This window comes from Amblyomma maculatum, chromosome 5 (genome assembly GCF_055883805.1).
Source record: "Amblyomma maculatum isolate TAMU_Amacu chromosome 5, ASM5588380v1, whole genome shotgun sequence".
NCBI lineage: Eukaryota > Metazoa > Arthropoda > Arachnida > Ixodida > Ixodidae > Amblyomma > Amblyomma maculatum.
The window spans coordinates 43,715,495-43,734,801 of record NC_139348.1 but is presented as its reverse complement, the minus strand read 5'-3'; the positions used below and the strand labels follow the sequence as shown (position 1 = coordinate 43,734,801).

General features: G+C 43.7%; 2 protein-coding genes across 15 annotated transcripts in view; both read right to left on the bottom strand.

Annotated features, from left to right (window-relative positions):
* LOC146188193 (sodium-dependent nutrient amino acid transporter 1-like) overlaps window positions 1-19,307 on the bottom strand; it is a 351,255-nt gene that overhangs the window by 303,565 nt on the left and 28,383 nt on the right. For 11 of the 14 annotated variants that reach the window (XM_084603685.1, XM_084603683.1, XM_084603682.1 and 8 more), the window contains exon 3: window positions 16,598-16,737. The exons of the other annotated variants lie outside the window; for them this stretch is intronic. In XM_084603685.1, the coding sequence (XP_084459811.1) occupies window positions 16,598-16,618 (21 nt within the window). In that variant the 5' untranslated portion in view covers window positions 16,619-16,737. The remainder of the gene's footprint in view (window positions 1-16,597; window positions 16,738-19,307) is intronic. 14 annotated transcript variants of the gene reach the window in all.
* On the bottom strand, window positions 2,025-5,022 carry LOC146188194 (uncharacterized). Its single transcript, XM_084603400.1, has 2 exons — window positions 4,845-5,022; window positions 2,025-2,625 (listed from the first exon to the last, which is right to left on the bottom strand). Exons 1-2 carry the CDS (start codon window positions 5,018-5,020, stop codon window positions 2,025-2,027), a joined length of 777 nt encoding a protein of 258 aa, XP_084459526.1. The 5' UTR covers window positions 5,021-5,022.

Genomic DNA, 19,307 nt, shown 5'->3' with positions numbered 1-19,307 from the left:
GAGCTTGCCACTCGGAAATTGTTCTTAGAAAGTGAAACTTCAGAGCATTAGTATGCATTAAGTGTGGTGTTCATCTGTGATTATGATGACAACAATTTCTGAATTTTTCTAAACCTTTAGGTAGGTATATACAGGCCAAGAGAGATGCCTAGTATGGCATGATTTCATTGTGGAGAAAGGGTAAGGCTGACAGTCACTGAAATGAAGGAAAGCATTAGGGAGAATATTTATATCATCTAATTTGTGGTGTTGATCAATACAATTATTTCTTTTGCCTGAAAGATAATTTATTAGAGAGTAGAAATGTGTTCACAAATGACTATATGGGGAAGGCAGCAATTGTGCGAGAACCGCCTGTGCTTCTGTGATATCAGGAGCAGTAAGACCCTCTTTGGTCCCACCCTTGTTGTGTAGCAAATGGCCTCCGTTTAGGTTATTTACTTATTTTTGACCGGAAATAATGTGATGCCTGCATTAAATTAACACATGAAAATAGAATGAAGTGAATGCACTATATTTTGTATACATTTCAAGTGTAAATAATAGGTGGTAATGAGAAATTTTATTTCGGATTCTCAAACTTTCATGAAAGCAGTAGTAAATACAGCATGAAAAGAAAATTATGTAAATATTCTGAGACACAAAACATTGCTGTTATACTACATGACAAACCTGTAAGCTTCAATTCCGTGTGTAAGAAAGACTCCAGCCTACCAGAAAGCATAATTGCTATCTGGCTTTGCATAACACTACAACCCATTACTACAGCAACAACCAGATAGGCAGGGATATTTTTGAAGCTTACTGCATTGCTAAGAAGCCGGTCACATGCGTAGCATAACAGTCTTTTGTGTTACAAGGAAATGAGATAGCCTTCATTTATAAGTGCCTTTCATTGCAGCATAATCCTTGATGTTTTGTTTTGGTTTCGCACATTGCACCGTATATACTTTCTAATAAATCTTAGTTGTTAGACAGCACCCGTGTCGTCCTCTCCTTTCTCTGTCCTTTGTCTCTTTTGCACTTTTCCACAATGTGAACTACTTTTAACTCACCCAATACAGTTTACTGTTTATCATGGCTTTCCACACATAATTTTTAAAACCGATTTTTAATAGGGCGCCCTTGCTGAGCAGATATGCGTATATAATTGAGGGCTTTGTAGAGCTGTGCATGTAACAAAAGTCAGAAGTCTCTGGAATCATGGAAAACACGCAGAGGAATTTCTTTTTTTATTTTGATAGTGTGGTTGATTGAATTGGGAAGTTTTTCATAAATGATATTTTAGATGTCGGATCATTAAACAGGACACAAAAAAGACGAAATAATTACTGTTTGTGCTACCCAGGAGTAAGGTTTCACTGCTGGCAAACAGTTATCAAGCTAATGACTGCAAACATCTTTTATAGGCTATTGTACACTTTCTTTTATGCCTTGTTTGCACCGTATCATTCTTATGGTGCATTCACCCTTTTTTTCACCTTCATATCACGAGATTTTGCATTTCACTTAGTATAAGCCATGTTCACCTTATCCAGTAAGTAACATGGCAATCATATGGTGTCTATGAGGCTGTGAGAAATTCATGGTTTTGAATCTTAGCCATTCAATCTTTTTTCTGGGGTATTTTATGTGACGCAGTACAAACACAGACATGTCACTTTATATTGCTCCTGCCAACTTAACATGTTATACCCACTATCAACTCTCACAGGCTAGATGCATGCTCATGACAAGTTTAAGATATGAAAATATTCACTGCAGCTTGTAACGCTAAAACATTAAATACCACATGAAACCAGTGGGATTTGTCTACATTGCATTTTCATGCACCAGGCCTATTACTATGTTAGCGGTTCCTGTGGCAGGCACAATGTTCACGAGACAGAAAACTGACTGTTTGGGCTGCAAATCTCAAAGTTCCAGGTATTGAAAAGTGGAGACTTGCATGGCCATTGCTCCGAAGCTTTATGGTTAAAGCCTGACGTGGCCTCTAGAAGGGAAAAGAAAACTGTAATGCAACCTCAGATGTCGGCCTTTCCAGGCTGCAACAACGTTATGGATTTATGCCCTGAGCCTATAAAATCGCAAAAAAAAAATTTCTCCATCACATAGTACTGTTGAGCATATTGCAACTTACCGTTATGAAGATAGGCTGGTGCCTTTTCAGCCAGCTTAGTCAAAGGATCTGCAGTACTGCCAAAGTGTTCCTTCCGCCAGACCCGGTACCAGTTGTAGACTGTGTTGGCACTCGGGTTTACAGCACCACTCGCCAGTTTTTCTAGCCCGTCATCCTCTACTTCCAGCTTTCGTTGGTGTAGTGCTATGGCCTCTGCTGGGCTGTGGCCATCATTAAAGTAGGAATGAAATGCTGCCCGAGTGTCAGACGTGCTCCGCAGCAACCGCAGGCCATCCGCGCAGTCAGTAGCATGATTATGGTCATCCCTGACCCTGATGACAGCAGGCAGCGGCACAGTTCGCTTCAAAAAGCCATCCCTCTTCTTTGTGTCCTTTGTGACTTTCTTGACTTTTATGTCAACGAAGGCTGGGCAGTTTGTAGCATTCCGGCCAGCAGTCTTGTTGCGACTGCTATGCTGGCATCTCCACCTTTTGTGGAATACAATCCTAGGGAAAAAATGGGGGGCTATAAGAATGGCTTCAAAATAGTCACAAGCAAAAGCTATGGGAAGTATGGTTCGACATGCTTTAGCAAGGTTGTAGAGGGGGTTTGCATTAGGGGGATGCTCAAGCTTCACCTTAAGAGGTAAAAAGCAAAGCCTCAATTGCCTGCGAAGTTCTCGGCGAATAACCATGCATTACACCAGTGTTGAGTGCTTTATGGTACGGGTAAAAAATATTCTTATAGCAGCTGTCCATAGGCCACTATTAGGATACAAAACCCAATTTTTTGAATTAATGAAAACTTTGTTGTCAAGCCTCCATTCAATGCTAGGAGCCTTCTTAGTTATGGGTGATGTGAATATCAATATGCTTGGTGAAGATTCATCTTCTGAGTGCCTAGAAACCATACTTCGCGCTTCCACTTGTTCGAATATAATTTCCTTGCCTACCCATGTTACCGATACCGGTGCCACACTTCTAGATATCTGCATTACCAATTGTACATTGTGACCAGTGCTTATCAGGTGTGCTTTCCCTTTATATCAGTGACCACATCCCAGTTTTTACATGTATCCCGACATGTATTAATGACGTGCAATTTGCCTCTTTCACCGAAACTGGTCATGTACGCTGATGACACAAATATTTTTTTCTCCGCACAAACCTTTACCAAATTGAACACTGTCATAAATAGTTATTTGAGCAAACTTTGAATGTTAAAAATCCTAAATGTATTATTTCGAGCCTCATAACAAAGTCTGTGACACTGAGCTAGTCCTACACTTTCAAGGTGCAGCATTGCAGTGTGTGACTTCAGAAAAATTTGTAGGCGTCTGGTTTGAAGAAACCATGTCGTGGAACACACATGCTAGCAAGTTGGCGATAGAATTAAGCAAAACAGTTGGCTGTCTCTATAAGCTGAGAGGATTACTTCCAGTAAAGCTCAAAAAAGCAATATGTTTTGCTAATTTCTACTCTAGTCTTTCATATTGCATTTTAGTTTGAGGAGCTACAACCATCCATAATTATAATAAACTAGAGCGGCTACAAAAAAAGGTGCTACGAATTCTTGACAACTTTTATGGAAACCCTAGCCAGCTATTTACTGATCGCTTGTTTACTAAACATCATATGCTTAAAGCAACTAAATTATATGATCACAAACTGTCTTTCTATATGCATAAATGTACCCCTCCAAATGATACACACATCCCTTGCATGCTTACAGCTTACGTAGGGAAGTAAAACCAGTGCCACATACACGAAAAAAAATTATGGCCGGGCCACTCTTGACTACCGCATACCATCACTTTATAATAAACCTAAAGCCCACATTGACTTTACTGCTCCACCTAGCGCATTTAGACACGAATCAACAAATTTTATGATGAGGCAATGAATATTACTGTGATGTTCATATTCATTTATGATATCTGATGTGTGTATAATTCTTTAGGAAGTGTAAACGCTGCTTTTGCTCTCATGTTCATATCCATTTTTATTTTGCTGTGAAATGCACTGCGAGATGCTGCCTGTAGGCCCCCAAGGCCCAGTCAAGCTGTCTGTGGTAGCTTTTTCCATGGGGGACCCCCGACTTGTAGGTTGGAAATAAATTGGAAAGTAGAATGGCCCACCACTTTTTATTATGCTTTTTATATATTTTTACTTTAAGTGTGTTTTGGGGGAAAGTAAGGTGCAGGTTTTTGGTGGACATCTGCACCAGGTCATACTGCCGTTTCATTCTGCGATTGTTAATAATAATAAGTGGTTTATGGGAAAAGAAAGTTGCAGTATTTGTCTTTTTCTGTGGACACCTAAAAATAAAGATTAGTTTTTGGCGTAAGAAAAGTGCGGTATGTCCACTCAAGGTCATTTGGATGATGCCAGGCGAATTCAAAGTTGCATCCCAAGAAGTAGAGCTTACAATCTAAAAATATAAATTTACATTCCAGCATAACTAAGCAGACTTTTGTTTCAATTCATATATTAGAAAAATGATACATTGAAATTACACTATACTCATTTATTCTTCATCTAAGAAGCCACATTAACTTGTGCATTATGATGCTGGGCCATCAACAAATTGAATGCACAGATACTATCACACAAAATGAAACAACCAAAACTCAGTTCAGTAGAGAGAACATTGGGTGTAAGCAAAATTAGTTAATCAAGAGAAAACTATAAGGAACGAGCACATGCCAAGTCAGGTAGTAAAATACCTTTTAGGATCGGCCACTTCCCAGTCGACTACCCACGACGTACTCGTAGCATTGCTGTAGCTGCTCAGCCACTCGTACGCGTCCCCATCAGTGTTGAGGGCGACACGAAAGCATTTGACGTTCTCGACGCTGTTGTCGTTGTCGAGCTCGCATGTGAATGGCAAAGAAGCCGCCATAGTTTCACGTACGGACAGCACAAGCCCCGAAGAATGCTGCTACTTCTTTGGCAGGAGTGTCGCCTTCTGCTGCAGCGCACTACGACAATGAAGCCGGTAATGCAGGCAAAAAGTTCAGCAGAAGCCAAGAGCGCGCGTACGGCGCTACACGAACGAAAAATTCAGCAGCAGCCCGAAGCGTGCACAGTTCAGCAGAAGCCAAGAGCGCGCGTGCGGCGCTACACGAACGAAAAATTCAGCAGCAGCCCGAAGCGTGCACACGCGACGTTACCCGGCAGGTAGGCAGTGAAGCGCACAAACGACGTTACAGGGCAAAAAACGTTCAGCAGCAGAACGTCCAGAAGCGCGGCGACAAAAAGCGCGCGCGCGCAACACCCAACAAGCGAGAGGTGCAGGGAGCAGGACGTCCAGAAGCGCGGCGACAAAAGGGGCGCGCGCGCAGCACCCAATGAGCGAGAGGTGCGGGGAGTGATAGCCGCTGGCCGGAACAGCCCGCTTTCTTCGTCTCTTCTGTCATTTGTCTCTCGCGGAGCCACCGTCCCAAGCAAACCCAAATACGCGGCCGGGAGACTGCGTAGACATCACTTTACAGTTACAATCTCTCTGCGAGCGTTATCAACACGGTGAAAAGCGCAAATGCGCAGGGGAAAACAGAAAAAGAGGACTAGCCGCCCAATACTTAGCCGAATCACGCCTTCTGCTCGTAGCGGTGCCCTAACGTGCCCTGTCACACGTGGATGTCACACGTAGAAGCAATCACGGATGGCTGGACTTCTTCTTTATCCTCGTCTATCTCGTGGCGCGGTTGTTGCGGCGCGCGTCTTTCTCTCCCTCTTCTTTTTTTTCTTGTCTGTTTTCTCTTCTGTCCGCACGAGGCAGCGTAGGTGGCTCAGCTACAGAGCCAGTAACAGGCCCATGCATTTTCTTTTCTTTCTTCCTACAGCCACAACAACAACAAATGGGGACCCGAATACGTTCTCGGGCCTTCCATCCTATGGTGGCCTGCATGCCCCTTCCCGTAACCGGATTCAGCTCCGCCTTTTCCAAAATTACCTTCCCCGCGTTTGCGGTGCTGAGCCTTTCTATAGCTGCGAGGCATTTTCCGCCTCAATCAGTTCCGCCAAAGTATTATGCATTCCCATAGCCAGCAGTCACTCAGTAGATGCCATCATAGGCAGCGCAAAAGCCCTTTTGATACTGTTTCTCATAAGCGCGTCAATTGTTCTCCTTTCTGCGGCCTTTAAATTCAAGTAAGGTGTCGCATAGCTCACTGTACCTGTAATAAGGGCCTGAACCAATATGAGCACATCACAGTAGGGCTAGATGATCTAAAGAAGGCCTTCGATAATGTAAAATACTCGGTAGTCCTAGCAGGACTGAATGAGGTAGGCGTAGGGGTAAGAGCCCATAACTACATCAGGGATTTCTTGAGAGAAAGGAGAGCCGAGATAGTGTTTCGGGAGAAAACTTCGGAAGTGATTCCGCTAGAAAGTAGGGGGACACCGCGAGGGGCGGTCCTGTCGCCCCTACTGTTTAATTTGGCCATGAGGAAGTTGCCAGGGCAGCTAAAAGAGCTTGGTAACCCGAATCCTAAATTCAGCATGTATGCAGATGACATTACGTTGTGTATAGATAAGGGCAGTGATGGAGAGATTGAGCAAACTCTCCAGGTGGCAGCCAACTGTATTGTAGCATACGCGGCGGAAAGGGATTGGAGTACACCTCCGAAAAAGACGGAATTATTCCTATACAAGGACAGGGCGCTCAGAAATAAATAGCTTTCAAAAATTCAAATTCTCGTAGGTGGGGCGCAGGTTCCAGAGGCGGAGACTATTAGGATCCTGGGCTTACATTTGCAGGCGAATGGCCATAATGTTGTTACCATCGTCTTCATAAAAATTCCCCTATTGGTGGCGAGTTCCCGCTGCTGCATATGGGGCATGGTGTCGTCGAGAAAACTGAACTGCACTTCAATCGGCGTATCACGGCAAACTGCCGAGCTGAAAAGAGAGAGAAGTCATTAGAAGCCCCTCAAGCTGCCGGCTCTTTCCTGAGATCTTTCAAAAGTCTTGGTTATCATGCATGAAGTATTTTTCGGTGCACTTGTGCTTCATCATAACCATCAGTAGAATGTGTCCACCCGGTTTGGCAAATAAGAACTCTTCCACGAATGGATTTCGAACATATATATGAACAGTTGACATTAAACTGACACCAAAGGAACAAAAACGTGCATCGCTCTGCTGACACTGATTACATGTTAGTGTTTCGCTTCCGTACAAGCTTGTTAGCGATTCACAGAGCCGTGCACGCTCATACAAGCGTACTTTAGAATGTCTTCAAGACCTTAGCTCTCTAACTGCCATTAATGTTATGAGTTACAACCAATGTTTTTTACTGTATCTGTATATCTGTTGTAGTTTTTGCATACTTGTCTTGCATGACGTGCTTTGAGCATAGCAGTGCAGCTATTCTGTAATTCCTGTGTTGTAACTGCTCCTACACCATTGCGCTCGAACCTCCACCGTGAAACCTTCGCTGCGTGCCAATGCTTGCCAACAATCATCATCATCATCAGCCTGATTATACCCACTGCAGGGCGAAGGCCTCTCCCATATCTCTCCACTTAACCCGGTTCTGTGCTAGCTGCATCCACTTGACCCCTGCGAACTTCTTAATCTCATCCGCCCACCTAACTTTCTGCCGCCCCCTGCTACGCTTTCCTTCCCTTGGAATCCAGTTTGTTACCCTCAGCGACCATCGGTTATCCTCTCTTCGCACTACATGTCCTGCCCATGTTCATTTCTTCTTCTTAATTTCCACTAGAATGTCGTTAACTTGAGTTATTTCTCTGACCCACTCTGCACGCTTTCTATCTCTTAATGTTACCCCTACCATTTTTCGTTCCATAGCCCTCTGGGTTGTCCTCAACTTAAGTAGAACTCTCTTGGTTAGCCTCCACGTTTCAGCCCCATAGGTGAGTACAGGTAAGATGCAACTGTTGTATACTTTCCTCTTGAGCGATACCGGTAAGCTGCTAGTCATAATCTGCGAGTGCTTGCCAAATGCGCTCCATCCCAATCCTATTCTTCTTGTTATTTCCTTTTCATGGTCCGGATCTGCGGTTACTACCTGTCCTAAGTAAATATATTCGCCTACTACTTCCAGTATTTCGCTACCTAATGTAAACTCCTGTTCCTTCCCGAGGCTGTTGAACATTACCTTAGTCTTCTGCATATTGATTTTCAAGCCTACCTTTCTACTTTTCCTGTCTAGGTCATCAATCATTATTTGCAGTTCATCTCCCGAGTTGCTTAGCAAGGCAATGTCATCAGCAAATCGCAGATTACTGAGGTATTCTCCATCTAGCCTTATCCCTAACTGCTCCCATTCCAAGTCTCTGAATACTTCCTCTAAACAAGCTGTGAATAGTACTGGGGAGATTGTGTCTCCTTGCCTAACACCTTTCTTTATAGGAATTTTGTTACTTTCTTTATGCAGAACTATGGTTGCTGTGCAGCCACTATATATATCTTCCAGCACTTTCAAGTACGGCTCGTCTACCCCCTGATTTCGCAATGCCTGCATCACCGCCGAGGTTTCAACTGAGTCAAATGCTTTTTCGTAATCAATGAATGCTATGTATAAGGGCTGGTTATATTCCGCGCATTTTTCTATCACCTGATTGATGGTATGGATATGATCGATAGTAGAGTACCGTTGCCAACAATACAGACGGACTACCCTGAGTCCGTGAGATCCACGTCGTTGAAGGCGGCAACGATGTCGAACGTTCCCGCTAATTGCGAAAAGAAAAGTACCTTGCTGGGAGCGATACGACGATTCGCAACGCTAGGCTCTGCTATCCCTGAAGCAACACTGCAGTAAAGCAATCTTCAATCTACGCACGTCTCCCCTGTAAATAACCCTCCAAGCTATTCTCGCGAAGGTGCATAAGGAGTGAGACTGGGGACTGGTGCGCCGCACTGAACATTACAACGTAGAAGGATGCAAATGCAAGCATGCAATGCAGAAAAAAATGCACGGTACCTGCGAATACACCAGTGCAGGTGCGGCAATTTATGGATGCTGATGAGGCTAATATCGCGGGAAAATAAAAACCACCCCGAAGCACATAGAGGCCTGTAGATATTGTTCCTATAAGCAAATTATGAAAACAAACGAAGCTCTGTCCTCATGCCAATTATCCTCGCTTCAAGAGTAGTGGTCAACGAGCACTGTCGTCAGATCCGAGCAGTTTTTTCAAAGTGAGGATGCCTCAGCGTCAGCTTCCGGAGTTTTTCTGTTGGATCTCGGGCTTGTGAGATTCCTTCAGGACAGGTTTATTCCAGGAGAACACTGGCACAAGACACGTGTCAACTTCAGCGAGCGTCGTGCGAGCACGCAGCAGCCAAGCCAAGCTTACCGACCTATGTCGTTACTGCATACATCTCCCTTCACAGAAAAGCTGTCTCTTGGGAGGAATGGCGCAACGGCCACTCGTCGTGTGCTGGTAGGAGGCGTCAGCGAAGGTTGTTTGAGTATCTCCCGGAGGCACGTCTGTGTGTGTTGTGTGTCGCCATACAGAGATGTCTCGTACATGACGTCTTGGTTGTCTATTCTTTTCTGCAGGCTTCAGAAAAGGGATTAGATGGGTTTGACTTCGCCATACAATGCCGTTCCCGGTGTCAATCACATATCACCTGGGCTCTTTTGTGGGCGTCACCACGTTTCCTTTTTGCTTAAGTCTGTAACATAGACTTCATCACCTGCCAGAAAGTTTGGAAGATGCGGTATGCCAGGTTGTCCATTGTAATTTCTCCGCTGCTGTTCGCGGTATCGGGCTTCGAAATTGCTAAGTTTAGAGATGTCTGACAAAGGAGGAACAAGACATCCGGGAGTTATAAAGGAAGCTTAGTCTTCGATTGCCTCCCCATAAATAGTTTGGAGGGGCGGTAACCATTGTTCAGTGGAGTTGACATGTAGGATAAAAGGGTCAAGTACTGTTCTGGGGCTTTTTCATTGCAGTTGTGATGATTTTCACCGCAGCCTCGGTGAGTCCGTTGCTCTGAGAGTAGTGTGGGCTTGAAGTTAGGTGTTTGAACCCATATTCCTGAGAAAACTTGGTGAAATCAGATTACCGTTGTCGGAGACCAAATACCACGTATGAAATACCATGCCAGGCGAAAATTGATTTACAGTGGTTGATCGCTGTAAACGATTACAGTTTCTCTAGATGGGTGAGCTCCAGGCACCTACAGCAAAAAATATCTCTGATGAATAACCATCAGTGGCTGTTGAAGAGCAGCTCCATTGCAACTCGCTGGACGTCTTCACACACTATTGACAATGCGTTATGCTGGTTTCGATGTCTTTGGCCACTGCAGGATATTCTGGCCTGGTTATTTGGCGTATCACCGGTGTTGGCGTTGCCATTTCATAAGGATGGCTATACCCAACAGCTTCAGCCGTCAGTTCACTGACGTTGGCCAATATATGACATCGCTGGACAATAATGTCAGCTCTGTTACAATGGCCCCCCTATGTCAGATATGCACTGGCATACATTACCTGTCACCGGTATTGGCATTGCCATTTCATAAGGATGGCTATACCTAACAGCGTTAGCCGTTACTCCACTGACGTTGGCCAATATATGGCATACACTGGACAATACTGCCAGTTCCGTTAGCATGCCCCGCCAAAGTCAGATGCATTGGCATATACTTTAGTCAACATTGTCTTTTCCACTTCAGCTGCTAGTCAATATTAGGTGCAAATTAGCATGTTGCTGGAAATATTCTGTGGGAAACCACATTAACGTGTTGTTGCGGTTGGCAGGGTCATTTAATATTTGAAATCGTTAACTGTGCTGCTATAATCGATGTTTTGAAGTTAGCTTTGCAATTTTAAATGCTTCGGAAATCTTGTGTTTAATTAATTATAGTTCCGCGGTGCTGGTTTCCGTCGTGTTTGCTTTAACCCCACCCAGCTCTTGTTGATGTTGCTTGGGATTACATGGTATTGTTTTACACTAGATCTTCATTGACTTAAGCTGCCTCTGTAATCAATTCACACGTACACTGTGACGAATTTGGATGAGACCGACGATCGGTCGACAGCGTCAAATATCAGAAAGATCACAATAGTTTGTCGGTCCGCCAGGGCGGCGGCGACGACAACTAGCTGCACGCCAACCGGGAGATTAGAAATAATCAAAAGACATGTTATATATCATGCATAGGCAATGGTTGCTATATTTTGTATTCTATTCGGCAACGGTCCAGGTTCTTCCGTGGCTGCTCCCGTGGTGATTTGTGCTGCTATTGGTGAAGAGAATTCAAAAAGTTTTAGCACATTTCTTTGCCCCCGAGTGTATTAGTTATAACAACAGTGGCTTGAAACAAACGATTACCGCAGGACGCGCATGCAGTTCGATGCAATTATAGAGCGATAAGCGTCCGCCTATTAATATTCGTGCGTGACTCAGATGGACTATGGCGAGCGCGCTTCCATCAATATACACTTTAAAAATAAACTAAGCCGTTTAAGCTATACCAATACGAAGCGTGGAAGCACATACTTTCGCTTAAACGATTTAACATTGGTGATCTAAATTAAAGCTGGGATATTGAGCGATAAATTAAACATCATTCCGCACATGCATGGACGTTGTCGTTCTAAGAAGTATAAGAAAAAGAAAAATAAAATGGAGAGAAAACACTTCAAGTACAATCACAATCTGAATAATAATAAGGTTATGCTGAAAAAAATTAACTTTGTTACAGTTTCATATTTCTTCAACCCACTCGTTCGAATTTTTTTTCTCAAGCGTCCGCTCTTGTTGAGGACACACTGCGCACTTCTGTTCGAGTCCCGTCATCGCACACACTCGCGCTGAAATATGGACGCTCTGTTCGCTGCTTACTAGGTCCATTGAAAACATTACAAACAAAGGAACACGAACATGGACGGCAGGGAGCCAGCAACAGCGGCGCCGAGTTGCCCGAGTGGATGCGCTCTGCAGGTGGGGTTGTCGGGTTACGTGCAGCGCGATGCAATCCAAGACGCAGGCCGCGGCGCTCCGCGTGTGGTTCAGGTGCACACGGCCGCCGTTCAGGCGGGAACTGGCTACGCAATGCATCAGCCGCTACACTTTAAGGCGCTATTTCTTCCATATACCTATTTGACATACGTAGAGCTCGCGTAGCTTACGTCTTAGGCTTTGCAAACGAGTATACCATCGCATACGTGTATAATCAACAATACGTCTGCAATGACCATAGCGCATTAATCACTGATGGAATATCGCACACATACGGTACTGGTAAATGCTCTATGATTATCTTGAAACACTCATTCGGCAAACGAGTACGCCAGTTATTTGTTAAACAAGCCGCGAATATTCAAATCACTGCAGTGGCAAAAATGATCGCAGAGCCCGCTATAGTCGCCCGCGACACGGCGGCGGGCCGGCTTCCATATTTTACAAGAACTTGAAACGCGAAATATATCCGCGTGGGGCTTTGTCACACTGAATTTCATATGAACACAAAATAGCTTCGTGTAGCAGCCAGTATACAAGAACGGCAGCTCATCAGAACAACTTCTGACTCAACGGCATGCCTACACGGATAGCATAATTTTAGAATTTCTGCTTTTTGCCAAAAAGCTTTGCTTTTTGCCAAGTGCCAAAAAAAGAAGTCTGTAACGTTTCTCCACTTTTATTCAGCCGCCCAATTTCGCGATTCCGTCGTCGTTCACTACAATAGAATGCTCGCACTACATAGTATGGCAAAAAGGAATAACTGTGGAGTTCAAAAATTAAATAAAGCAGTCGTTATTTTACAATTAAGCTTAATTCGATATCAGAGCTTATTTATTTTCTAACTACCTCTGTAGTGGAACAGTTACAGGCGTGCGCGGGGAAGGTAGTTTTTTTTTTATAAAAATATTGTTTATGGAGAGAAAACGCCCACATGCAAACTCACTGGAGACTTTTTTCTAACATTTTCGGTCTCTCAAAGACGGCTGCATAAAGAAATGTGCTTTTACCGCATTTTCTTGGCCAATAAAATATACGCAAGAAACTAAACTGTGAGAAAGAAACAAGCGCCTATAATAAATCGGGCCAACAAACGACTAATCTATGAGATAGAATGATGCTGATGGTGCGGATATACAACTGGCAGTTATGAGAGAAAATGTGAGCATCGCATGCAACTAGCTTATAAGGAGGTGGCAAGTAGTTGCACTGAGATGCTCAGCTCAATAATTCTCAACAAACTTGCTTCAAATCCTCATTGCAGGGTGATTGAAATATCCCGCTCGATTGAGCACTACTGTATGAAAACATTTTTGTTGGTATGCTACAAGTGAGCAAAATATTCGTTGTAGATCACAGCAAGAAATATTGCATGTGAGCTTCAATTTCTTTTTTTCATTCCGATTTTATAAAGCCTCTGTGTATATTGGAGCAAAATATTAGCCTCTTAGATTGAGCATTTTTTAAATTACAAGCGTTGTCTTACATTTCATTGCCGCTGCATGCTGCGCAAGCCATGTGCTAGGGAGATTTGTCTTCTTTTAGCATCTTTATTACGTTGTTAAATTTTCAAATGTGGTTATCTAGTGTCCGCGATTTGATTCCGATCATTTTGAAGCTTATTTAAAGTTAAACCGTTACTGTTTTGCTGAGTACAAAATTAAACGACTGCGTGGCTCGGCCGCTCGGTTTCCCTCAGGTGACCTCGGGCGGAGCCGGCGGAGTCCAGTCAAAAGTATATTTTCACGTGTCGGTTGCGCTGGGCCGGGCACCCCGATTCCGAGATCATGCAACTTTTGCAAAGGCGCAGATACGGCCCTGGTACGATAAAGCGCTAACCGCATGAGTCGCGCGGCAGCACGATGTGCGGTGGGCTGAGGACCGCCAAAGCATTGCCGCTCGTCGCTGTCGCCCAGGTTCTGGGCTTTTAGAAAATTTCTCATGTGGCCGGAACCAGCTCGCGAGGCAGCCAATCGCAAAAGGCTTTGGGGTACTCACCTTCGTTGTTTTTTTTTTTTTTTTGTATGCAAAGGTTTTTTTCCCTAGCCCGGTATGAGCGAAGAACCTGCAGACGCTCATTTCATCTCATCCGTGCAATTATGAGCGCGTCGAGACGGTTTAGTAAAAGCTTGGTAGGGTAGCAATGCAAACAAAAAGGCTAGTGTGGCTAGATATTGCTAATTTTCGAAAGTTGCAGGAGAAAGTCGCTGCGTACAATCATGTCTGCATCGCAATATAGTAGCGCGCCGCTGCGCTGTGGCCCTTTTGTTTTGGACGCGACGCGTTTCAAGAAATTTCATCAGTGCTGCTGTTTAGTGCAACAAACTGGATATAGCGTAACTGTACTCCTTTACCAAACGAAGTGGCGGCGCTAACAAAACAAGGCTGAAAACGCGTCTCTATCGCTGAGGTCCTTCGCTCCGTGCGATGTGAACCAGTGGCAGCGACAGGCGTTGGCGTCGTCGTCGCCCGACGCATCCCCAGGGATTGTCGTCCATTCTTTTTCTTTCTGTATCGTTGCTTCAGCTGCAATAGACTAGTTGCAAAACCTACAGGTCAGCTTCCCTGTGCGGCAGACATTCCTGCACAATGGCGGCATAGACCTTAATAGTCGGGTACAGTGCTAGCACATCGCCTGGCGGGTAGTGTAATTCCCGTACCTCTTGCCCATTCGTCACAGCATTCTTCGCGTGTGCATTGTCGCCCCACTAATACCCTCTCCGGCTAGTGTCCCTTTTCTAAATCTTTCTTCACCCCTAGGGTGACAGTGCTCTCCCCTTTATTCCATCGTTAAGATGCCCGCAAAACTTTTCTCAGACTATGGCCTGTGCGAGGGCAACTGCATCCGAAGCAGCGCGGATTGTGGTAGATGCAAGCCCTGCACCTAATATCCCTGAATCTGGTTCTGTCGCCACTGGGCATGAATTCCTGCCTCACAGGGAAGCAGACTTAGTCGCGTCGGTTGTGTGGCGCAAGTTTGGCTCCCGTGCCTGTTTTATTTTTGTTCTTCGCACCGTGACACTTTGCTCCAGCGTCAAGACTGCATGGAACATCAGTATACATTTTCCGGTCGTTATGCTAACTGATCGTCCCATAGCCCTGGTACAGCTATGTTATTCCATGTGTAACATAGAGTTGCGAGTAGTCCATTTTTTTAGACAGATTTCAAAAGCATTTCAGGTTACATAAACAGAGAAGAGCCGTGGTATGCTGTTATCATGTTTTAGAGGCACTGATTTAATTAAGACTTTCTTTGCATTTAGGGATTTTTGCTCTATAACGCCCGCAGTCCGGCTACTCCACTTGTATCATCGCACTCCGTTTGCACCAGCAATCATCTGCCTAATGTTACCCCTACCATTTTTCGTTCCATAGCCCTCTGGGTTGTCCTCAACTTAAGTAGAACTCTTTTGGTTAGCCTCTACGTTTCAGCCCCATAGGTGAGTACAGGTAAGATGCAACTGTTATATACTTTCCTCTTTAGCGATACCGGTAAGCTGCTAGTCATAATCTGTGAGGGCTTGCCAAATGCGCTCCATCCCAATCTTATTCTTCTTGTTATTTCCTTTTCATGGCCCGGATCTGCGGTTACTACCTGTCCTAAGTAGACATATTCGCCTACTACTTCCAGTACTTCGCTACCTAATGTAAACTGCTGTTCCTTCCCGAGGCTGTTGAACATTACCTTAGTCTTCTGCATATTGATTTTCAAGCCTACCTTTCTACTTTTCCTGTCTAGGTCACCAATCATTATTTGCAGTTCATCCCCCGAGTTACTTAGCAAGGCAATGTCATCAGCAAATCCTAGATTACTGAGGTATTCTCCATCTACTCTTATCCCTGTTTGCTCCCATTTCATGTCTCTGAATACTTCTAAGCAAGCTGTGAATAGTACTGGGGAGATTGTGTCTCCTTGCCTAACACCTTTCTTTATGGGAATTTTGTTACTTTCTTTATGCAGAACTATGGTTGCTGTGCAGCCACTATATATATCTTCCAGCACTTTCACGTACGGCTCGTCTACCCCCTGATTTCGCAATGCCTGCATCACCGCCGAGATTTCAACTGAGTCAAATGCTGTTTCGTAATCAATGAATGCTATGTATGCGGGCTGGTTATATTCCGAGCATTTTTCTGTCACGTGACTAATGGTATGCATATGATCAATAGTAGAGTACCTTTTCCGAAAACCTCCTTGATCCTTTGCTTGATTACAGTCTAAGGTTGTCCTGATTCTGTTAGCGATTACCTTAGTAAATATCTTATAAGTAACAGACAGTAAGTTGATTGGTCTGTAATTTTTAAGGACCTTAGAGTCCCCTTTCTTATGAATGAGGATAATGTTTGCATTCTTCCATGGTTCCGGTACCGTCGACGACACCAGGTACTGCGTATACAGGGTGGCCAGTTTTTCTAACACGATATCTCCCCCGTCCGTTGTAAGCATATATTGGCTTTAAATGCGCTGCTGGCTTTTCGATATATTATTGCGTTCTACATGACTTTTTCTGGCTTTTTAGCTCAAGACTTACTTGTTCAGGAGTCTTGCCCATTATATGCAGAAAATAATATCCTTCGTGTCCTTGGCGATGCTTTAATAGCTAGTGCTATATTTCACTGCCCTGTTTCAACAGTATGTGACCATTTCAGGTTTAGGCAAGATTGAGTGAACCTGTGGTATAATAGCATAATAACAGACATAGCTTATTGAAATGACAAAGTAGTTGTCATTTGCGTAACCCTCGACTTTGGAAGTGCAGGCGCTTTAAGCGATGGAATATTTAGCGTACTTGATTATGTTTGCATTACAAGAATTCGCAGGAAGCATGTATTAAGGTTGCAGAGAAGAAATCCATTCAGTATTGCTCAGGTTATTTGCTTTGCACTCTGCCTTCATTACTGCTGCTTGCCCTGTATGTATTTGTTCATACAGATATGCAGTTACTGATTGCTTGTACACTGCTGGTTGCTTACACAGGCTTCAGGCATGTAGATGTAATATTACTTTGACCTAAACCAGGCTATTTACTTTGCTCGAAGCGACAATTATAAAGAGTTCTCTCCCCAAGCTATTGAGATTCGCCATTAGCTCCCAACTCGCTTTATTCGCAGCTGCAATGAATTTATCATGTAACCCTAGAGCAAGACATTTTCAGAAAGGAGATCATGAAATACTCGTTAAAATTTTGTAAATTTTAGAGAACAGTCTGTTTGTTTTTGCATATGCTTCTGAGTTCGGGAAAACTTGAGCAGACTTGCTTACAGTGCAGGAGGGGTGGGCTGAAGACAAAAGGAAATTATTAGTGCAGCTGCTCATTTAAGGGTGCATTGCTTGTAGTTTTATTGCTCCTATAAATGTTCAGCTTTGCCTGTATGCTTGCCAGGGCTTTCCCCATAATATGTGGCAATGATATTGCCACCCACCTCTCAGGGGGACTGCCCATTTCCAACTACCTGTCCACAACCAACCCACCTCCTTCGCTTCAAATTTGTTATACTCAAGGACAATTTTCTGTGTTTGATGCGACCAGTGACGCCATTTAAGATACACAGTGTGCATCACTGGTCCATTATGTTCATTTCGAGATGTTGTCACCCCTTATATTCCCTACTCATAATTATTTTTCTGCATCCACTTGCTACTTCCAAACGAAATAAGACGTATCAAACTTTGCCGAACTCCCGCAGTCTCTGAATGTTATGCCTACAACAAAAACCTTGCCAGACGGCTTTTGTATTTAATAAAAGAAGAAATGATTCTCCGACTTTTTTTTCGATTGTCATGTCTAGTCAGACGGTTTAGTGAACTGCCACATGACCAAGCATATTGCAACTGTAACTGCATTGTGGTGTCATGCGTTGGAGCACGCATATGGATCTTGTGTTGCTTAGCTGCTTAACTCCAAATATTCTCCTTTGTCAGACAAGATATTTTTTAGAAAACTGGACGAGCCAGAAGACAATAGATTGGATTCTTAGCAGCATTGTTACTTGTTGCACGTGCGTTCCACCCCTGTATGCATGAACTCGACAGAATTGGGTCATATACGTCTGTCGAGTAAAAAATCAGTGTGGGGTTCATGTATACACAGTTGGGTCTAGTAAAATAGGCGGCGGAGTGGGTCGCGTCAACTCGCTTGCAGGGGGTAGGTTAACTCGCTTGACCCGCTTATCTAAAGGCATGTAGACGCTGTCCAATCAGGGAGTCTAGTTATGGGGAACTCTGGGATATGAAAAAGCCTCTGGAGCGGCAATGAGCGTCAGTGAAATTGAATGCTTTTTAGCGCTCATCAACGATAAAAAATAACGAAGCTCTCGATAGTAAAAGGAAATGGGATCAACTACGAGTAAGAAACTTGCACAATAACTTCGAATCTCGACGCTACGCTCCGCTGCGATACTTACTCACTAGAAAGCGAGATGTAAACACAAACCGGGTCGAGTAATGGTGATCTTGCTTACTGAACGCTGATTCAACCCGGTGCTATCGAGTCCATGTATACAGGACTATTGTACTTGGAATTTTAGATGAACTCTGGTGAACTCTCAGTTCACGCATTGCACATTAAGTTTGAGCGATATTGGTGCTTTTTTGCATATGTGCTGTTTTGTTCGGCAAACAATACCAGACAATGATATTGTCTCCAGACAATGTTATTTTTAATTCGAGTACAAAATATTGTCAATTTTTATAAACTGTGAGGCTGTTAAGAAAATTTGATTTTGAAATAAATTCACAAAATAGCAACATTTTATAGATATTGAAATATAAAATGTGTGCGAAACAACTTTTCAGCTAAGAATTAAACTGGTGTTTCAAGGAACTTGTGATTGGGTGAAAATGAAAAATCGCTGTCATGCAAGATGTATATTGTTTTTGTGATCCTATAGTCACATCAAGCATTGCATTTTAAGGTGTGCTTAAGCAATGAAAATAATATTTAGCCTCAGATATTCAGGAAGATTACTGTTCTCTATACCAACATCTGCAATGAATTGGTTTGAAGAAATCAGATGCCCGAGCGCCGTACCTGGTACCTAGATATAAAATGATCCATGTATGCCTAACTGAAAATAATCTTGCACATGGAAGGTTTCTGATGGTATGGCCATATGATTGGCTGTGATAAGGGAAATGCATACCTGGTAGGCAGCTAGCCGATAAGAAGTATGATATCATTGTACTCACATCAAGCATAATATTTTCCTGCCTATGCAAAGTAAATTTCTAGTACTTGCTCA